A 23178-nucleotide genomic window follows, 5' to 3' on the forward strand; every position below is an offset into this window, starting at 1 on the left:
TCTGCCTTTTCCTAGCTTGCAGGGGCACCACCCAGCATGCTGACCGGAGCCTCCCCACCCCCCCTTCAACAAGCAGAAATTGTTAGTGATCAGAATCTCTGCTTGTTAGCAGAAATACTGGGAACCTCCTGCTGGCACGCCTTCTCCCTGATCACTGCGGCTGCATGTGACGTCACGCAGTCGTTGTGATCACGCACACAACACGCCCCCGTTCGCGCTGCACCGCCCATGCAACGATCCGTCTCCTCCCTGGAAATGGAGTGTTGCCCGTCCCCGCGCCCCGCGACCTCCTCTACCTGATTGACAGGCGGAGGCGATCGCATTTTCTGTGGGCCCCCGCACATGCGCAGGACGCAATTTGCTTCCAACCTGAATTAGCCCCTGTGTGTAAAAATGTCAAACATATTGACTCCAAACCTAAATTACAGCCTGTACATGGGGTCCCTCATAACAGGTTCAAAGACACCACACAATGGGTGGGGGTATATATTTAGCCACGGTTAATTACCGCGGCTAATTGTTTCATCGGGGGCTACCCTATTAGCCCAAAAAATGGCACGAGCTTATCAGAGATTTCACTTTACCTGCCCCAGGCAGGCGAAGCCAAATTCCCTTGAAACAGCCCTGTTTTCATCCGAAAACTTGGCTGCTTCTACCGAAGATACACAGGTTTCATTGAACCTTTGTGTTTTCGGAAGAAAAGAAAAAAATAAAGAAAGAAAGAAAGAAAGAAAGAAGAAAAAAAAAAAATATATAAATATATATATATATATATATATATATATATATATTTTTTTTTTTTTTTACAGACTACCAAATTGGATAGCCTGTAAAACAATATAAGTGGAATATTGGGGAGGAAATGCCGAGGTCTCTTCACAGGTACAGTAACTGGATTGTCCCGACAGCATAATATCAAAAACAAAGAGTATATTTACAATTTTATTTACAGCACAGATAATGTACAGCTCAGAGAATGCCTAAATGCATGAGAATGGAGGGTGTGAAACTGCAAACGGAGCATAAAACATATTTCCAGATTTACCAGCTCTGATTCACAGTGGATTACAACAGCTATTTACATTATTTACATCAGGCATCCTGTGGCTCCCTGGCTGCTGACTGAAAATCCCCATAATACATTGCTGTCTAGTGAGAGTCATAGTGGAAAGTAAGCTGAAGTCAAAATTCATCAACCCTACTCTATAGCAGACAAGCACATATAGCATCTATAAATTATTCCCATTTCCCACTCCACATCTAGAATCCTGCTTACTGAGACAGTGAATTAGATGAATGATACATGAATGTCAAGCAGGTAAATAAACCGCTAAAGTTTTGTCTGCTGTCCCAGATCTGAGTTTTGATTTTCCTGGAAGACACCATCTGCAGCCAGTAAACCACTTATTTGTTATCTCATGTTTCTTTTTCAAATGATCCAAAATTGACATAACACAGACGTGGCTTCATTTCCGCCCGCTAGGCGTTATTTCCAGCTTTTGTTGATTGACTGGTTTAACTCCTACACATTCTGACACAGTGCTTCAGCCTAAAGCACAGTTACTGCCTGCTCAGCGCTCCCCTCCCAGGGTATGCAGTGAAGGATTATACTAGTGCCATTTTACCTCCTAGCCAACTGGGATCTCTGCCAAGGTCAATACAAGTCGCAGCCAGTTTCATGAATAACGGGGAGGCCCAGCCCACTGGAAACTCTGAGATGTTAATCCCAGCAACAGATTAGTGTTCCCATAACAGAGCTTTACGGAGAAGCAACGAGCAGGGACAATGCTGGATAAACTCCAAGCAGACCACAGGATATCAATCTAGTTCCTAGCTGTGCCACCACAACAAAGGCTTGCACAAAGACTTCCCAAGACATCTCTTCAAGTAAAGTTTACAGATAAAATGCTATTACCGTAGAAATAGATGAAACTTCAATCCCAAATATGTATATATATACACACATACATATACACATATATATACATAAACACACACACACACACACACACACACACACACACACAGACATTCATTTATTTGTGGGAGTAAAACTGTCCCAGGGATAAACATTTTTAACCGTGATGCCACAGCTTCATGAAGAGGATAGAAAACTGTCCAATTGCACAGTGGCCCCAGGGAGTAGAATATCCCAGTATGAGGTATCCAGGAAGTTTCTTTAACAGAACTTCAATTAAATCATAAACTAGCCAAAAATAATGCTTTAAGGAAAAGCCAATGAACATATGACATGATCCTGATACAAGACCCTCCTGGTGCTGACAAGGTTAATAATATGTAATAAAACATGGTGAGCTCCCTCCACTTTGGCCACTATCCAAATTAAACAGAGAAGAGGCCTGCTGGTTTTCCTCAAGTCCTTATCCCACAGCAGAACCTGCACAGAATTCCAACTATCTCTGTACCATCCACAGTGGAAAAATAAAAACATTTAAATGGAAACAGATTTGTGCTTCCCAGAAGATAATGTAATGATAATACAGAGTTATCATAAATGACACCTTTCCCTTAACCCCTCCACAACCACTGGTCAAATCACACAGCGTAGTCTTACAGCACCTAATGTGAGGTATACAAATCACTGGTCCATCTCTCTGCCCTACTGGAACAGGCATGAACTACTCTTCAGCCAATAAAAGTGGTTCATCCCTTATTTACATTTTCTCTTCAACAGGCTTTTAAATACCAAAGCTAAAAGAAATCACTGTTGCTTCTACCACAAAGCAATTGTGTATTTCTATTTCTTATAGATAATAATAATAATTTTATTTATATAGCTCTCTTTCTCCAATAGGTCTCAAGGCGCTTAACAGATACATAGCATAATATAGTACAGAAAATAATGAAGTACAGAACAGCTTTTCATAAAATACAGAAGCATAAAGATACTAAAAGGGACATTATGGTAATGCTTGAGTAAACAGGAAAGTCTTGAGTCTACTTTTGAAGGATTCAATAGTTGGAGCCTCTAGCACTGTGCGGATAATTGAGTTCCATAGTCAGAGCCGCATGACTAAATGCTCGACCCCCAGATGAATTAAGGGAGATTCTAGGTATTGCTAAAAGTCCTTCATCTACAGATCGCAGTAATCGAGTGGGGCAGTATGGGATCAGAAGCTGCTTCAGGTACCTTGGGCCCTGGTCATGTAGTGCTTTGAAACTCAGTAAGCCAATCTTAATGATGATTCGCCATCTTACAGGCAGCCAGTGAAGGGAGTAGAGGATGGGTGTTATGTGGCTAGAACGGGGCTGGTTGGTTAACAGCCTGGAAGCTGTGTTTTGCACCAGCTGTAAGCGGTGCATTTCTTTTGCTGGGAGACCAAAGTAGAGGGCATTACAGTAGTCTAATCGAGATGATACAAATGCATGTATGACTTTTGGCAGATCATCTGAGGGAATTAAATGTTTGATTCTGGCTATGTTCCTCAGGTGAAAGAATGAGGATTTGATTGTGGCTGATATCTGATGTTTAAGTGTCAAGCCACCAGACAGGAGAGAGGTCATACAGAATTCCATCGATTACTATAAGGACATGTATGCTGCTTTCCTACCTTGCCCAGCTCATCACTGGTTCCATGTTGGCCCTGGTTGATAAGTGGCGAGTATCGGAGTAGTGGCTCTTGAATCAGTTCCAGCCTAGGCCGCTTTGTGTCTGCAATGTCTAGATCTGCTTGCTTGCTCATATCAGACATGTAGGCATGTGGGTCTCCTCTCCCATGCATTTCCTGTGACCTGAGGGAAACAAGTAGCAGAAATTAGGCAAGGTAGAATTTTTGTTTCACACATATTCTTCTTTCAAAATCTTATCATATATGAAGCACACAGGTCACACAGTCATGTTTTCCGGTCATCTACAGGAAGATGGATTTGTTTGTCCAACAGTTCCCTTACAGGGCAGCTTATCTATTCATTCAGTAAGTATAGGCCAGGGAACCAAGCAGAGATGTCTCACTTCTAAGCTTGGCTGAATCCACATGGTGTGGAGACTTTTTTATATATTGTATATGTACTTCATCGTTGCCTACCCTCTTAGATCCTGGGGGAGAGTCTCATTTGAAGCTCTTATCTCCTACTGCCCTGCATCAAAAATCAAATCTCCTGATTCTCTGGATTCTTCAATGCAGCTAGAATTTCACTAAGGAATATCTGGGCGAGGACAGTTATTTGCTGCAGTCACTAGCATGACTGCTGTCCAGACTCATAAGCCTCTGCTGCCTGGCTGTCAAGATGGGTGATCGGCTGACGGGGTGCCAGCTGTGTCTATACTGACAGCAGCATCCAACAGCCGGAATCCCGATAGCAATGCAGCGAGTTCCTTCGTTGGCTCGCTGCGCTTCGGGCCCATCGGTGAATGTTTCCACTCATGTGGTGGCGTGGACCCACCACCCGAGTGGAAATGCGGGGCAGCGGTCGGGATTCTGTCCGCCAACATTTCTCTACCTGTCAGGATTCCGGTGTTGGTATCGCGAATGGCGGATCCTGACAGGTGGTATATAAACTGCATCCCATCTCAGCATCTGCTGCTAGTGTGTATGTGAGCTGCAGAATGTTTTATAAGTAATCTTTAGTTAAACACACAAAAAGGGAAAAACAAAAAAAATATAAAAAAAATTTTTTTTTCAAGGAGATGATCATTAAAGTAAGAATTCACACAAGATCAAATTGCATAGGTATCACATTTATCATGTATATTGTGCTGTTTTGAGAAGAAGAAAAAATCACAGCTAATAGATGCAAATACGAAATCCAGTATTGGAGGCAGCAGTGTTAGTACCAATAATTACAAAATTTCCCCAAATATATTGCTACTGATGTTATATAGAAATATTTAACAACAAGCATTTAAGCTTAGACATGCCCATGTGAGGAGCTAGACACTCTATTTGGGTGTAGCATGGCATGCACCCTCAACAGCATGCCACCAACTACAGACTATAATCTCCCTGAAACTAGTTTTCAAAAGTAGGCAAGTATGATGTATTTCAATGTTACAAAATGCATATTCATAGCTGTTGAACATTACTACACAGTATACTGTACAGGGGTGCAAGAAATTATGTGAACACTTTCTGAATTCCTACATAAATGTGACATTAAATGTGTTCTGTTCTTCATCAAAGATATACAAATGGAGAATGGGAACCCAATAAACTAGACACATAAAAAATAGGAATGTAATACCTATCGGTAATTCCTTTTCTCCTACTGCAGTCCAAAGTGGATACTGGGGTCTTGTACTTTAGTGCCATGGGATAAAGATCGGGTCCACTGGAGCCTGGCACTTTAAAAACCTTTAGTGTGTGTATGTGTGTGCTGGCTTCTCCCCTCTATGCCCCTCCTACCAGACTCAGTCTTGGAAAACTGTGCCCGAGGAGACGGATATAATATGAGAGAAGAAACATTACAACAGCGGTGAGGCAACAAGCCAACACACAACCATAAATGAAAGGAGGGCGCTAACCAGAACAGAGGATAGCAACACCAACCTAACCAGGATAGTTAAGCTATACCAACAACATAATGATACCACAACGCCGGTCCAACCAAATACTTACACAGGTAAGCAGGAACGAAGCACAGTGGGGGTCATTCCGAGTTGATCGCTCGCTAGCAGTTTTTAGCAGCCGTGCAAACACTATGCCACCGCCCACTGGGGAGTGTATTTTAGCTTAGCAGAAGTGCGAATGCATGTGCAGCCGAGCTCTGCAAAAACAGTTTGTGCAGTTTCAGAGTAGCTCTGAACCTACTTAGCGCTTCAGCCTATTCGTGTCCGGATTTGACGTCATACACCCGCCCAACGAACGCCCAGCCACGTCTGCGTTTTTTCAGACACGCCTGCGTTTTTTCAGACACGCCCTGAAAACGGTCAGTTGACACCCAGAAACGCCCACTTCCTGTCAATCTTCTTGCGGCCGTCAGTGCGACTGAAAACTTCGCTACAACCTGTGCACAACCACAAAGAGCTTTGTATCCATACGATGCGTGTGTGCATTGCGGCCCATACGCATGCGCAGAAATGCAGATTTTCACCTGATTGCTGCGCTGCGAAAATCGGCAGCGAGCGATCAACTCGGAATGACCCCCAGTATCCGCAACAGACTAGGAGAAAAGGAATTATCGGTAGGTATTACATTTCTATTTTCTTACATCCTAGTGGATACTGGGGTCCTAGTGGATACTGGGGACCCCTGTAAAACCACCTGACCAAACTGAGGGTCATCCTTGGTCAAGGTATCGAACCGATAGAATTTAACAAACGTGTTCGAACCAGACCAAGTAGCAGCTCGACACAACTGTAGGGCCGATACTCCCCGGGCAGCCGCCCAGGAAGATCCCACCGACCTCGTCAAGTGGGCTTGAATAGACGTCGGCAAGGGCAGTGCCGCCGAAGTATAGGCATGTTGAATGGTCAACTGGAGCCAACGAGCAATAGATTGCTTAGAAGCCGGCCAACCAACCTTGGAGGCATCATACAGGACAAACAGTGAGAGTCAGATTTTCGATGACGAGCTGTCCTTTTGACATAAATCTTCAGGGCCCAGACCACATCCAGGGACTCAGGACCAACAGAAGCGTCAGACAACACCGGAACCACAATAGGTTGATTCACATGAAAGGCTGACACTACTTTGGGCAAGAACTGAAGACAGAATAAGAGCCCTAATTCAGACACACGTCTGGCAGACGCCAATGCCAATAACATCACCGTCTTCCAGGTGAGAAATTTTAACTCCACCCTATGTAAGGGTTCAAACCATTCCGAATGGAGAAAGGACAGAACCACATTGAGGTCCCACGGAGCCGTGGGAGGTACAAAGGGCGGTTGAAAATGAAGAACTCCCTTCAGGAAAGTTTGTACTTCAGGCAACACAGCAAGTTGTTTCTGGAAGAAAATAGAGAGCACAGAAATCTGAACTTTTATGGAGCTTAACCGTAGGCCCATATCCACTCCCGCTGCAGGAAAAGTAGAAAACAACCAATTCGAAATTCCACGGGAGAAACCTTTCTACCCTCACACCAAGAAACATACTTTTTCCAGATACAATGGTAACGTTTCGACGTAACCATCTTCCTGACCTGGACAATGGTGGAAATGACCCTGGAGGGAAGACCTTTCCTAGACAGAATTTCCCTCACAACTTCCAAGCCGTCAATCGTGGCCGCTGTAAGTCAGGATAGATGACCGGACCTTGTTGAAGATCTTCTCGAAGCAGTAGAGGCCAGGGATCCTATAGAGCCACGGTTAGGAGGTCCGAGTACCACGCCCGTCGCGGCCAATCCGGTGCAATTAGAATTTCTTGAACGCCTTCCCTTCTTAGTCTTTTGTGAACCCTTGGGATTAGCGGTAGAGGAGGGAACAGGTACACAAACTGGTATATCCACGGCGACGTCAGCGCGTCCACTGTAACAGCCTGCGGATCCTTTGTTCTGGAACAGTAACGGCATAGCTTCTTGTTGAGTTGAGAAGCCATCAGATCTATCTGCGGACAGCCCCACTGGTGAATTAGCTGTTGAAACACCTGGAGATGTAGCACAAGAAATTTGAAATACTGTCGTACACCACAAGCGCTAAGGTAAGTAGAATATCACCATAACATCCCTTTTGAGTTGCATGGAAGGTTCTTAGGTCGAAATTGTGTCTGCAGTTCTAATCAATTGTATGTAAGGTCTCCAAACATAGTTGACATGAAAGACAGGATAACAAAAAACAACCAATGTGTGGTAAATGTTGTCAACACTTAAGTAATAGAAAAAGAAATCAGACTCCTCTATAAAACTAAGGTGGATCCAAAGCGTACCCCACTCACACTCTAAAGAGGAGGCATTAATCGCATCACGGTTTCTTTATGTGGTTAACCTTTCAATTTCTTATAACACCCAGTGTGATGAATAGGGAATTCAGCCCAACACCTCAATCGTTTGTTGTGGATTCCCAATGGAGGCAGATGATGCATACCCCAACACTCACACTCAAACGGTTGATGTAAAACACATAAAGGTATCTTTCTCTCCTAGGGGATAATAGTAGTCTGTAATGGCGTACCACAACTCACAGTTTGGACTGCTGTACACCTCCTATCAAGGTATCTTTAGGTCCTGGACAGGGATTTCAGTTTGTGGTTTTAGCTTTGTTCATAGAAACTCCCAATGTGCATCATATGAAAAAAGAAAACAAGCAAACCAATGTGTAGTAGGTTTTGCTAATCTTAAATGCAATGTGTAAATAAATCTCTGAGGCAGATAGGTTCAATGCGTACCCCACTCACATATAAGATGGGGGTTCTAAATATATAGCGCTATCTTTGGGGAAGTTCTATTTGATGGTGTAGTAAATACTGGACTCAATAAACCACAGATGTGTTTCCACTAGAAGGTAATTGTGTGCGTACCCCAACACTCACACTCGGGGAGCAGATAAAAAGCCCATAAAGGTATCTTTAACTTCTCAAAGTGGGGGTGATCAATCAATATGGCGTACCCCAACTCACAATTCGATGTGCTGTGTGTCTCCCATCAAGGTATCTTTAGGTTCCAGGTGGGAAATATGGCTTGTAGTTCGGACCATGTAGTTATCCGCAAACCCCAAAATTGAAAAAAATATTGGCACTCACAATGGAGTAAGAAGGAAGGTTTACAAATATTTATTTAACAATACACGGGGGGGGGGGGGGGGGGGGAATTTGAGGAAAGTGTATGAAAAAGATCATACAGCATTACATGGACCAAACCATAAAAGTGGCAAAGAGAAATAAAATCCTCCTTTTTAAATAAAACCAAAATAAAAAAAAATAGATAAAATCCAGATGGTATGCTACTCACACTCCTTTTTGTCGACCTGGAGATGTAGGCCCCATTCCCCCGGATGGAGGTCGTGCCTGCTGAGGAAGACTGCTTCCCAGTTGTCCACTCCTGGAATGAAAATGGCTGAGATGGCCCTTGCGTTGGCCTCTGCCCAGAGGAGGATTTTTGACACCTCTCGCATCGCTGCTCTGCTTCTTGTTCCCCCTTGTCGGTTTATGTACGCCACAGCCGTGGTATTGTCCGACTGAACCTGGATCGCCTGATCCTTCACGAGATGAGACGCCTGCAGAAGAGCATTGTAAATTGCCCTGAGTTCACGGATGTTTATTGGCAGAACAGACTCCTATCTCGACCATATCCTCTGGAACTGGACCCCTTGGGTCACAGCCCCCCAACCCCAGAGGCTAGCATCCGTTGTCAGTAGAATCCATTAGTGGATATTGAAACTCATGCCCTCTATCAGGTGAGGAACCTGTAGCCACCATAATAGAGAAATCCGGGCTTTTGGCGATAAGTCACTTCCTGATGCATATGAAGGTGAGACCCCAACCATTTGTCCAGTAGATCCAGCTGAAATGGATGGGCATGGAATCTGTCATATTGGATTGCCTCGTAGGCAGCCACCATCTTGCCAAGTAATCGAATACAAAGATGTATGGATACCTTGCGAGGACTGAGCACTGAGTGAACCATAGCTTGGATAGTCAAGACTTTATCCATCGGGAGAAATACCTTTTGAGACACAGTATCCAGAATCATTCCCAGGAACTGAAGACGTTGTGTCGGTTCCAGGTGAGATTTCCGAAAATGTAGGATCCACCCATGATCCGTTAGCAGGTGAGTCGTCAGATCGATGCTGTGCAGCAGACGCTCCCTGGACAAAGCCTTTATGAGGGGATTGTCCAAGTAGGGGACTAGGTTTACTCCAATCATGCGCAGCTGCAGCATCATCTCCGCCATGACTTTGGATTATCCACAGCTCCGAGGGTCTTCACCAAAGGGCAAGGCCTGAAACTGGAAATGGTCGTCCAATATGGCGAACGTGAGGTAAGCCTGATGAGGGGGCCACATGGGAATGTGTAGGTATGCATCCTTGACATCCGGAGACACCAGGAATTCCCCCTCCTCCAGAGCGAACACCACCGCCCGCAGGAATTCCATCTTGAATTTGAACACCCGCAGATATGGTTTTAGAGACTTCAGGATCAAGATGGGGCGCACCGAACCGTCTGGTTTGGGAGCGACAAAAAAACTGGAGTAAAACCCCTTGTTGCGTAACGGAGGAGGTACTGGAACCACCATTCAAGTCTGCAAAAGTTTTTGAATAGCCTGTCGCAAGGTAACTTTTGCTTCGGGTAAAGCTGGTAAGCCCGATTTGAAAAATCTGTGAGGAGGGAGTGTTTGAAATTCCAGCAGGTATCCTTGGGAAATGAGGTCCCTCACCCAAGGATCCCGGCAGGATTCCACCCACACTTGGGCGAAGTGTTGAAGGCGAGCACCTACCTGAAAGTCGCCTTGCTGCTGGGGCCAACCGTCACGTGGAAGGCTTAGCGGCAGGGGATCCGGTGGTCTGGTCCAGGGAAACAGCAGGTGCAGGATAACAGGACTTACCACGAGATCCTCTGTAAGTGGTGGAGACCCCTTGGCCCGTGCCTCTGAACCATGCCACACGAAATGACTGCAAGGAGGGTCCCATGTAAGACTGTCTAGCCGGTGGTGCCGCTGACGGCAGATAAGTAGACTTATCCGCCATTGCCTGAGAGATCCATTTATTTAACTCGTCTCCAAACAAGGCATCACCTGTAAAGGGAAGATTTTCGACACCCTTTTTGGAATCGGCTTCAGCTGACCATTGACGTAACTACAGAGCTCTGCGCGCCGAAACAGCCATAGCAGTGGTGCGACCATTAACCTTACACAACTCTTTAATAGCCTCGCTCATAAAGTTTGCAGCATCCTGTATATGTTGGAGCAGAGTAATGACCTCACCCGGGGCAGAGAGTCTGAATCGTCAATATCAGATCACTTGACTACCGCCCTGGAAATCCATCCACAGACTATTGTGGGGCGTTGTGCTGTAGCCATTGCTGTACAAATTGCCTTGAGCATGGTCTCAATTTTACAGTCAGCTGGCTCTTTCAGGGATATAGCCCCTGGCACTGGCAGTACCAATTTCTTAGACAGCCTGGATACCAATGTATCGACTGACGGGGGGGCTTTCCCATACCTTCCTGTCCTCAGCTGGGAGGGAAAAGGTTGTTAAAAACCTCTGAGGAATTTAGAATTTATCAGGGTTCAACCAAGCTTCCCTAGCCAGGGAGTTTAATTCCTTAGACATTGGAAAAGTTGCTGAGGTCTTGGGTCTAACATTAAAGTATAACTCCTCATCTGGTTCTGCCTCCTGATCCGGTATGTGAAGGACCTCTCTTACAGCAAAAATGAGAGCCTCCACCCCAGGAGACAGAGAACTGTCCTCATCCATATCATCATCATCATCATCCACATCAGGCTGATCAGAATCAGAATCAGAATGGAGCACCTGTGGCAGTCAGCGTTTATGTTATACCACTAGAGGGGGCTGAGAAGCCTTCTTGGTATCTGCTGCCTTAGCCACACAATTAATAGAGTGTTTTAACACCCGTCTCTCTCTTTTAGCTGCAGCTAATTCTGAATCATGCTTTTAAAGCCATCTAGCCAGTCAAGTGCCTGTGAGCTGGGTCCCTGTGGAGATAAGGAACATTGCGCACACGAGTGTCCCCGCTGAAGACACGGTTGAATTACAAGCAGTACACATCACCATGTCCACAGACATCATACACCACTGTAAAACAGCGCAGCCCACTGACCAAACACCTCCACACAGACCCCCAAAGAGCCCCTGGAGTGACACTGAGGAGCGGACACCAGCACACAGAAAACACTGCTGTACAATGTGTAATTAAATGTATGACCTGACAATAGCACAGCTGCGCCGCCGATGATGTGCTTCCTTCCCCCTTTCTATCCACAGATTCCTGTAGCAGCGTGGGTCTCTGGAGTAGCAGCGTGCATGTAGCCTTTGAATTGTTCCTGGACCACCAATCCATGACACCCTTGCAAGTGTGTCATGGATTGATGGTCCAGGATCAATTCAAATTATTTATGATCAATGTAACCAGCAAAACCAGTGCTGGTGGCTGTCAATCATAAACTGTGTGGAGTGATAGCTGATTGCGAATAGGCCACGCAGCAAGCCGAAAGCTGAACATGGCTACATCTGCATGTAGCAAACCAGAAGAAATGATCCTCTGCAAATACTTCAAAATGCAGTTTGTATTAAAATACAAAGCAGATCTCCACCATGGTAGTCCTTATGCAGAGTTGATAGGCTGGATGCCCCCCAGACAGCAGTGTGTACACACACCTAAACCTGCAGGTAAGCTTTGAGCTGCACTCAGCTACACCTATTTTTACATCACATGACATTTATGAATCTGCATTCCACACAACAACATCAGTTGTTAAATGCCTAAACTTAATAGACCTTTTTTTGTTTACCAAGAACATGTACTGGAATATAGGTGGTTAATTAAATTAGGAAGAAAAAATAAAAAGACATTATTGTGACACCAAGATGCAGAGATCAGATTTACTGTTTTGCTATGAAAATTACCTAGAAAAATAGAAAAAACAGCAAGAGACAACATATGCAGGTGTTCCTGCTAGCAGATAGAATGGACCCAGTGACCTCTCTGTAATGTCACCACAGGGACGTTCTCTAGGACACGTGCCTCCTATCTACCACAAAAAGCATCGGAGACTTCTTGCAAGTCAGATCCTATTTAGGCAAAAGGCATGTGCTCATTTACGGATGTAAATATTTTACAAGCGTTAAAGGAGGATGGGCGTATGATTTATTCATACCCAGAGATTCTACAGACTGAAAAATGCAGAGCGTGGGAGAAAAAAAAAAAAAGAATCATAGGATCTGAAGCATTAAACAAAAAATCTATTACAACCAGTCATCTATTTCATTAACTAACTCACAGATAAATACACTGTTACCAGACTTGTATATTAAGTCGTGCTACAGTGGTGTTGAGACACAGATGGCTGCATTCTTACCTCCATCCTGTTGCCAAACATGCACAGCCTTTATTAACCAAAGATTTTTTTAAAGCCATTTGAATACAAATATTACACAGTCTCATGGTGTCTTTCCACTACAATTCTGTTAACAGATTTCTTCCCTCCCATTCACTGAGGAACAGAGTAAGCCACAAAATAATGGTTTGGTTTTGCTAGCCGTGACTTCATGTGACCCCTTGTTACAATCTACTAATCTTTGTACAGAGCATTTTCCCCTAAAGCCTACTCAAACCTACCACTTTGTGTAAGTGTAATGTGGATTTACATGGTCAATATCACCATTGAATAGACAGATACTTTGCAGACCTGATTCACAAATGTTTGCGTTTATCTCTAAATCAGGCCCTGTGTGCGCAGAAGAAATTATTTATATATGCCCACATGTAGACCAGCATATTGTTGCTGCACTGCCCCCTATCCACACACTTAGGGCCTAATTCAGACCTGATCGTAGCAGCAAATTTGTTAGCAGATGGGCAAAACCATGTACCCCCCCCCCCCCCCCCCCCCCCCAACCTGCACAGCACATGGTTTTGCCAATCTGCTAACAAATTTGCTGCTACGGTCAGGTCTGAATTGGGCCCTTAGTTTCATAGCAGTCACCATCACCGGGGTGCACTATACTTGCAACATGGAAATGTGGATTTACAGTTCTGCCAATTCGGTATAGCCTACAGTTGCATCAACACTTCGGGTGTGAAAGTTGCTTTAGAGCTAATGCCACGTGACGGTTCACATGATGCAGCTGAAGTGCGTGAGAATCACATGTACTTTTTCACCAGAGAATATGCAGTGTAAAAAAGTGAGAGATGAGCCCGGCAGACAGGCATACATACCCCTATGTGATGGGCAGTTGTGTATAAAACTTTATGCTACTTGAATGGCATAGTTAATAGAAAAAAATGCAACTTTTGAATGCTGCACCTGATAACCAACCACTGGAATGCAGAGCAGTAGGGAACAAGACGTAGCTCCCAACCTGCCATCCAAATCCGGACGAAGGAACAGAGATCAAATCAGTACTGTCCCGATTAGATCAGGTCCGCTGGGAAGTATGTAATAGTATGAATGACCACTCAACTCAATGGGGCTCACAGTGGTCAAACAAAGCAAAACTAATATTCTTGGAAATCTAAAGCGATATCCTGCTGATTAGGAAAATGCACACCAGGGCTAGAACACTCCCAGGTTCATGGAAAAGAACTATCCCCCTTGGCACAGATAATGAACAAGTAGAGAAAAATATTATGTCCATGTTGCGACATCCTGGACCTTCAAAGCAGCTATGCAGGGCTTGCAACCACACTTTGCGCTGGAGCTGAAGCCAAGATCATGTTACCATATGAATACAAATGGAAAATAGGAAGCACAAGCAAGGACAATGTGCTCAGAGTACACTCAGAGTTATCAAGATTGGAATAAGAATTAAAGACCACAATATGAAATGCTTGATCAATTGCAGAGTTTGGAAAACTACACTGATTCAGCTGACGTTTCAGTGTGCCAAGTAAAACAGAAAACCAAAAATGCCATAAAAGAGGTTGGCAATACTTCAGATCCTAAGACTATGTCACGAAAGTGTGTATAGAGTCTGGAGCCGCAAGTCATGTGACTAATGATAAGAGCTTCTTCTGAGTAATGGAAAATGGAAAAAGACTTACCCTGACTAATGAATGTTACCCTCAATTATCTAAAAGATACCAGTAAATACTGTGAAGATTACTGTATAGGATAAACTAAAATATCCTGAATATTTATGGCCCTAAAACACATACAGTAACTAAAATAGCCAACTTTATTAAAAGTAGCAACTAATAACACTGTTTCAAATAAGTGAACAATATCCAAAACATAAAGATACAAAGTAAATCTAAAATGTGTCAGAACACAATCCCGCCCCATTTTTGTAATCCCAGAATTCGGGATTGAAAAATTCTCAATCCTAAAATTCTCTGTATTGAGTTATACAAAGAACCTATTATTTTTCATGGCCAAAAACCTGTCGGAAATGCCCACAAATTCGACAAAACAGGTGTATCAGCGGGCGAATTCGTCAATCCACCTGTTTTCCGACAAGTCGGAAAAACGGCACTAGAATGGAATAGGTCGAATTCAGATTCGAGCTAAAAAAACTCGAAAAGTGGCGTTTTTCCGACTTTTCAGAAATTCCGCCACTAATTGAATAGACCACAGTCTGCATTTGAAACCCATATTGATTAGATGGGATGTAGTTGAGTGACTGGCGGTCAGGAGACCGCCAGTCACAATACCGACGCCGGGACCATGCCCCCAAACAATCCCGATAGTCGGCATGCCGACTAACAGGGACTATTCCCACTCGTGTGTGTCCACAACACCATAGAGTGGGAATAGAACCTGTTGTGAATGCAGCTTGCCACCGAGACTGCAAGGTGCCTCGTTACGCCCCCCATGGCCATCTCGATGCTGGGATCCCGATGTCGGTATGGTGACCGGTGGTCTCCTGACGCCGGTCACACATACCCAACCCCGTTAGATAGATAACTAACTTAAATATGTTTTGGTAAAAAGCTAAAATAACAAAAATTGTGTCAGTGTCCAACTATATATGAACCTTACTGTAAAGACACACCTTACTATATGATTCTGTGACTACCGCCAGGTATACAGTACAACATTGTGTTAAAATAGTAAGGTGACAAGAACACAAGCTGTCCCTGATAAATCCACATTATCTCAGGGCTCAGGTTACTTAATGCTACAATATCAGTTAGAATAAGAAAAGAAAAACTCTGAAATTGAGTGACTAAGCTGTGAGTCAGATTTGATACATATTCCAGTAAGGCAATAATGACAGTTTACCAACTCCAAAATAGTTTACAAAGTGAAGCTACAGATAAAACGGGTGTAGTATGAGTGGCCGGTGGCTGGGATCCCGGAGCCAGCATTCCGGCGCCGGGCTCTCGACCGCCGGCATACCGACAGCAGGGTGAGCGCCTGATGAGCCCCTTGCGGGCTCGCTGTGCTCGCCACGCTGCAGGCACGGTGGCACGCTACGCATGGCATGCTATTTATTCTCCCTCCAGGGGGGTCGTGGACCCAGCGGTCGGGATCCCGGCGCCGGTATGCTGGTCGCCGGGATTCCGGCCAGCGGTATACTGAAGACCACCCGATAAAACTACACAGGGCAGTGGCAAAGGAAGACGCCTGGGCTGCATCACATTAAAATATTTGAAGAAGATAAAACGTATTACGTGAGAAATATAAAGAATTACGAATGGTGGAGACCATTGGCACAATTCAGAGTTAGGGGCAAATGGGAAAAAAAAAAAAGGAGCAAAGTAAGTAGCAATTTGCACTAAAATGTGCAGTTAGATTTATAGTTGTATTTGTATTTGCGCCCCTTGCATTGTAAGGTTTGTTCCAGGTGCAAATTGTTCCTTTTTTTGCTCTTAAAGTCCCCATAAATCTGCGAGGGATTCTCGCAATATCCAGATCCCCTCATACCTGGGACGATAAATCAGGAATATTCAAACTTGTTTGCAAATCTCGATTACCCGACCCCGACTGCAAAAGGTCAGTATCGGCAAATCAAGGATTTTCAACATGAAGAATTTCTGATTCCCCGACGCATCACCGATCATCAACCAGCAGTTCCGATCAGCAGATAAGCAGTTTCCGCGAACAAGAGAAAAGGCAGGCAGATGTAGGGGGGCCTTACTCTATAGCTGACATTGTAATTAAATTAGGAAATCGATCTACAAAATAAGGAAAGTAATACCACTTCTTCATTTAGTTAGAAGTTCCGCAAGATGTAAGAGCATATATTATCCATGATTTGAACAAAAAAGGCTGCCTATCAATATGCACCAGAGTATTTTAGTAGGTACATAACTACACACCTGAACGATGTGCCCAGCCAGTAATGCTCCGTTGCAATGTAATAATAGTTACTGTACATTGCCGTACACAGCACACTACAAGATCTGCCATACAATAATGCAATATATTGTTACATGCCTAATGTAACACCGACGCATTGTCCCTGCTACACATCAGACGGGACAATGAGACCACCCAATTTATCAAATTGGGCGCACACCAATTATGATAGTCTATCACAGATAGCAAGATCTGTCAATATATGGTAAAGTACAGTGGTTCCAAAACAGAGTGCAGTGGCACCCTGGGGTGCTGCAGAGTACGTGCAGGGGTGCCCTCGGTTGGTGGTCCAGGACAAAATCAAATTTATTTATGGTCAAGGTGATTGGCAGCCACAAGCACAGTTTTTTCCTACCATACAACATGTGGACAAACCGAAGTGCAGTCATGTCCACCACCACATAGCTGAACTTAAGGATGACACGCAAGCACAAGTTACTAAATGTAAACATTTTTGCTGAATTTCTCAATACAGAAACTTTTGGTCTTAGGGGTGCCGTTGAAAAAATGCTGATACTCTTAGTGTGATAGATTTAAGTCAAGATTAGTCATAAAGGGAAGTTTTCAAAACTGTTGCGACAATTACGATGCCATATTTGCTCCAGTCACTAAACAAAGTACATTCAGTAAAGTACAGATGACTGCAACAGATGTATGGATGATGAGACATAATGACATGAAAGAGTCTTCCTCAATGGTACTAAGATCTGATCAAAATGTTATCCCAATCCTACTTCTGCCACTAGTTGCCTGCTATTGTGTCTTTTTTTTTTCTTCTCTTCACTGCTCGCTTCCACCCCACCATGTGTTTTTCCTGTAATGTTTACCTTCACTGATTGCACACCTTTCCATTGTGCCCTACATGCAGGGTACATCATACTACTACATAAGCGTCAGTTTTCCCATATATGAACTTGGCCCTTGTATGGCTCACCTCCCACAGTGTAACCTTCAAAGTGCGCCCAACTGCCCCATATGGTACACTGGTGGATGGGATGAAAAATACATAGGCCTGATGGTTTTGATGGAACCCTACTCTGAACTGTAGGACTCTGAAATCACCCCCATTTTGTGTCATCTCTTCTAGGGGTAGACTATTCCACCCAGGGTAATCCTACGTTGTGCGCCCAAGATGGCTGCCGCACCTGGTACCTTGTGAGGGTGGAATACACAACCCTTGGAAATTATTACCCAAAATGCCTACACCAATCCTGCATTATGCTTTCTGTGTGCTTAAGGTTTTCTTTTATGTCTGTGTTGCTTGTCTATTTTTGTATTACTCAAATCCTCTGTATCATGTGCATTGTTTTTGATATCTGTAAAGCGCCTTGAGTCCTGTTGGAGAAAGAGCGCTATATAAATAAAATGATTCTTAAGTAATAATAATAATAATAATAATAATAATAATAATAGAATTTGTACATGTCAATCTAAAGGATAAGACAGAAAAGAAGAGCACTGAGTTTTAAATATTATTCTAAGAACAGAAATCATATCAGTAAGATCAATGGAACCGAATGAAGAACAATGTTTTGAAAGCGGAAGGTACCACAAAGTCAAGTCAAGGTTTCAACTCAACTAGGCTACTAAAATCAGCGCAATCTGTTTATGATGATAAACCTAAAAGGTGTGCAACTCAGACAGGCATTTTGATGTCGGAAAGCACACTACGTAACCAGAGTGGAAGTTTATGCAATTATATTCGATAGTGTGAGGCTAACAAGTTTATAACCAATGCTTTAAAAAACAGCAACTACCAAAACCCAAGCTTGAGGAACTCCGAATTAAGAAAGGACTTATGAAAAGATAGCTGTTGGAGTAGATAGCTGTTGGAGTAGGGGCTTAGAAAACAACGTAGAACAATGTGCTGATCAACTGATGACCCTGAGGAGTTAGATCATAACTCCTCTGCCCACCTAGACTCCCTTCCTCAGTCTCTGCCCTTGACTTTGCCACCTACTTCACATTCAAAATTGACTCCTATACATCAGGACATCAACAACCTGCCTCCTCCTTTCCCTGACCACCCCTCCCCATCCATCTCACCAACTCTGATTACGTTTTCCCCTGTATCTGGAGATTAAGTAAAAGCCCTCATCCAGTACTCCAACCACCTCCTGACTCTCTCTCTCTCCCCTTCTTCCTGTTCCCATCTTGCCCACCTCCTCAATCTCTCCCTCTCATCAGGCACTACCCCCTCTTTCTTTCTTTTTTTATATTAGATTTTTATAAAATTTTCGTACAAATTATAATTACATTTAAATTGGTAAATGAGAAATAAAACAGAAATAGGGGGAGAAGACAAGTACATAACAGAACTAATAAAGACAGGGGAAAGGAAGGTTAGATATCAGGGACATCTTTTTACAACAATAAAATCAGAATAAAATCAGAATATGATGAAGGGGAAGATATCTGAAACCCGTATCAAGTTAGGGGCCATCTTGGATCGGGAAGCTAAGCACAGAAAGGTCAGGTAGGACAGTCGTGGTGCCGGACAGACCCATTTGGCCCAATTTCTCTCTATATAGGAACCACTTATCCCATTTCCTACTCATATTGGGTGCCCCGGAGGGATATCCACCCTCTGCAGTTTCAAACACATAATGTTGATGAACTTTTTGTTCTATCATCGATAAAGTGGGGACGACCGCCGACTTCCATTTGGAGGCAATGGCGGCCTTAGAATCTATGAGAATGTGGCCTAAAAGGTATCTGTCACAATTGGACATCTCACCACGGTAGTAGTGAAATAGTGCCAATAGGGGGTCAGGTGTGAGGGCTACTCCCAGGACGTGTGAAGTGAAAAGAAACACATCCCTCCAAAGTGACCGAATTGCTGGGCATAACCAAAAAATGTGAACGATATCTCCCACCATCCCACAGTTCCTCCAGCAACTAGCGGAGACATCGGGCCAAATCTTGTGCAAGCATTCCGGTGTAAAATATACCCTATGGACCAATTTGTAATACATTTCACAGTGATTAATACATTTAGAAATTTTAAAGCTTGATTGAAAGACTGTTTTCCAAATATCCTCGGTGAAGACCGCAGGGAGGTCCTTTTCCCATTTAGTCTGTGAGGGGAATACCCCATGCCGGGACTCAGTCACGAGATATTGGTACCATCTGGAGATGCCTCCTCTATTACTGCTAGGCAGCAGAAGGGACATCAGTAATTTAGGGAGGCCAATATGGGGGACTCGGTTGGGAGAACAACTTTGAAGCCAATGCCTCATTTGCAGATATTTATGAAAATCTTGTTTAGGTACCTGAAATTGTTCCTGAAGTAGGGAAAAGGGAACTAAAACACCGTCTCGAAGGACATCCTTCAAGGTGGAGAGGCCCTTGTCCCGCCAATGATGTAAGTGTAGGTCTGGGATCAACGTGGCTATGGCGTGGAGAGACAATTGGGGGGAGGGCAGAGCCCCGGCAGGGATTGATTTAAGTACGGTTCTCCATGCTAACAACGTTGCTTGAACCGCTGAACATTCCGCCACTCCAGGAGGAATAGAAATGGTAGGCAACCAGAACAAGTCTGATAGTATGAAGGGGGAGACAGCACTCCGTTCCAAGGATACCCATGGTTTAGGGGTGTCTTGGGTGAACCAGTCTCTGGCCTGGGCGAGTAAACAAGCATTGTGATATCTCTCTAAATCCGGGTAAGCCACTCCCCCATCACACTTCCGAGCAGCTAAGGTGGATTTCGCTATTCTCGGTTTTGAGCCCCCCCACACATAGTTTGATAGCAATCGGTTAAATCTATTACAGATATCTTTAGGGAAGGTCCTAGGGATAGTACGGAAAAGGTACATCAGTTTAGGTAAGAGAACCATCTTCGCAGCTGCCACTCGGCCAACCCAGGAAACCTCCTGCATCATCCAATCTTTAATAAACAGCTCAAATGTTCGAAAGAGGGGGTCGTAATTACATCCCATTAAATCTCGCCCTCTGGATATTTGCACACCCAAATATTTAAGCGACCTGAGTTGCCATGCATATTTGTAAGCTTTCTTTAGACGTCTAAGAGCGTCATCCGAAACATTCAAAGGGAGGGCCTCGGTCTTAGTAGTATTCAGCTTATAGTAGGAGACCGCTGCATAGGAGTCCAAGAGAGAGTGTAAATGTGGTAAAGACGATTCAGGCTCACTAAGGCATACTAAGATATCGTCAGCAAAAAGACATATTTTATGGTGCATCCCTCCCACCACTGGACCAACAATGGAGTTTAGCGTCCTAATCCGCTCCGCCAGGGGCTCAATAGCCAGCACAAAAATGAGGGGTGAAAGGGGGCAACCCTGACGAGTCCCATTCGTGATATTGAATGTAGATGAATTGCAACCATTGGTGAACACCGAAGCCGATGGCAAGGAATACAGAGCCAAAATGGAGTCGAGTATCCTACCCGCAAATCCAAAGCAGCCCAGGGTAGCCCGCAAATAGTCCCAATGGAGCCTATCAAATGCCTTCTCTGCATCTAGAGAAAGAAGCAAGAGAGGTTCGTCTCGGGCCTGGCAACGTTCAATCAAATTGATAACCCTCCGTGTGTTATCTGACGCTTGCCGTCCTAAAACAAAACCCACCTGGTCAGGGTTAATCAAACTGGACAAGAGTGGGGATATCCTATTTGCAACCATCTTAGCGAACAACTTAAGGTCAGTGTTTAGCAATGCTATTGGGCGATAGTTCTGGACCACGGCAGGCGATTTACCCGGCTTAGGAATGGTAACTATACGGCCTCCAACATCTCTTTCGGGAAACTTGTGGAGTCCGAGACTTCATTGAAAACTGACACTAAAATTGGGGCAAGAGTAGATTTAAAGGTTTTATAGAAGTTAGCGGGGTACCCATCTGGGCCCGGGGCCTTATTTACTGGGCAGGAATCGATGGCTGCTTCGACTTCCTCGGGCATCCAGGGCGAACTAAGGGATTCACGGGTCTGAGGATCAATAGTGGGGAGGGACAGCCCCTCCAAAAACCCAGCAATATCTACCAAAGAAGGCTGAGGGGTATCGGGATCATCCCTAAGGTTGTACAACTGCGAGTAATATTCAGCAAAAGCATTAGCTATCTCTACCGGATCGGTTACTTTAACTCCCGAAGATGTATGGATAGCATGTATGCGTTCTTTAGCTCTACGTCCCCTTAGTTTACGCGCCAGCAAACGTCCCGCTCTGTTACCAAGTCTATAATATTGTTGATTGAGTCGCTGCAGGTTACGATGAACTTCCGATAGGGCAAATGCATTCACCTTGTCTCGGGCAGCAAGGAGTTGCTTAAAGAGGGCTTTATTATCAGGGTTACTTTTATGTGCAGTTTCCAGTCGGGCAGCCTCCCTTTCTGCCGAGGCCTGTCTACTTTTATACTCACGTTTGAGTCTAGCCGCTATTTGGATTGCAGAGCCTCTAACCACGGCTTTCAGAGAACACCAATGGGTGAAAACATTTGTATCCTCGGGACAGTTAGTAGCTAGATATAAGTCTAAAGATTGCTGGATGGCCTGGCGAGCCTCAGTGCGGGCTAAAAGGTACGGGTCTAGTCTCCAGGGGCCATGGGGGACCACCCTCTTGTCGGCTTCCCAGATTACAACAAGTGGCGAGTGATCTGACCAAGACATAGGTAATATGTCCACCTTACTGATGGCTGCTAATGTCCACTTATCAACTAATGCCAAGTCTATTCTAGAGTACGAGCTATGTACGTGGGAAAAGAAACTGTAATCTTGTTCTGCTGGGTGTTTGGCTCTCCATACATCATACAGCGCATACTCAGCTAACAATTGACCGAATTTGCCTGAGGAATCCTGGGCCGGACTGCTACGAAGAGTTCGGGTTGGACGAGAGCGTTCCATATTAGGGTCCAGCACCATGTTGAAATCTCCAAGGATCAACAGGGCTCCTCTCGTATGCTCTTGGAGAATTTTACAAAGGGTTCTAAAGAATGCTATTTGTTTGGTATTGGGGGCGTAGCAAGAAACCAGAGTGGTCTCCACATTATCTAGCCGACCTACTAAAATTAAATATCTCCCGTCAGGATCTTCATATTTAGAGGACAGAACAAACGGGCAGTGTTGTGCTATAAGAAGAGCCACGCCAGCTTTCTTGGTGGGTCCATTTGCAGTATAGCAAAGGGGGTAACGTGAATTAGTGAAGAGGGGGGGATTTTGATTCTGAAAATGGGTTTCCTGTACCGCCACCACTTGTGCCCTAAGCTTATAAAAATAATTCAAGGCTACTCTACGTTTTTGGGGAGAGTTAAGCCCTTTGGCATTAATGGAGACTATCTTCACCATATTCAATTACAGAA

General features: G+C 44.3%; 1 protein-coding gene across 13 annotated transcripts in view; it reads right to left on the reverse strand.

Moving 5' to 3' along the window:
- Positions 1-23178, reverse strand: part of NCOR2 (nuclear receptor corepressor 2) — a 713121-nt gene that overhangs the window by 439102 nt on the left and 250841 nt on the right. For all 13 annotated transcript variants that reach the window (XM_063964578.1, XM_063964589.1, XM_063964577.1 and 10 more), the window contains exon 4: positions 3573-3753. In XM_063964578.1, coding sequence (XP_063820648.1) covers positions 3573-3753 — 181 coding nt within the window. The remainder of the gene's footprint in view (positions 1-3572; positions 3754-23178) is intronic.

This window comes from Pseudophryne corroboree, chromosome 1, assembly GCF_028390025.1.
Source record: "Pseudophryne corroboree isolate aPseCor3 chromosome 1, aPseCor3.hap2, whole genome shotgun sequence".
Lineage (NCBI taxonomy): Eukaryota > Metazoa > Chordata > Amphibia > Anura > Myobatrachidae > Pseudophryne > Pseudophryne corroboree.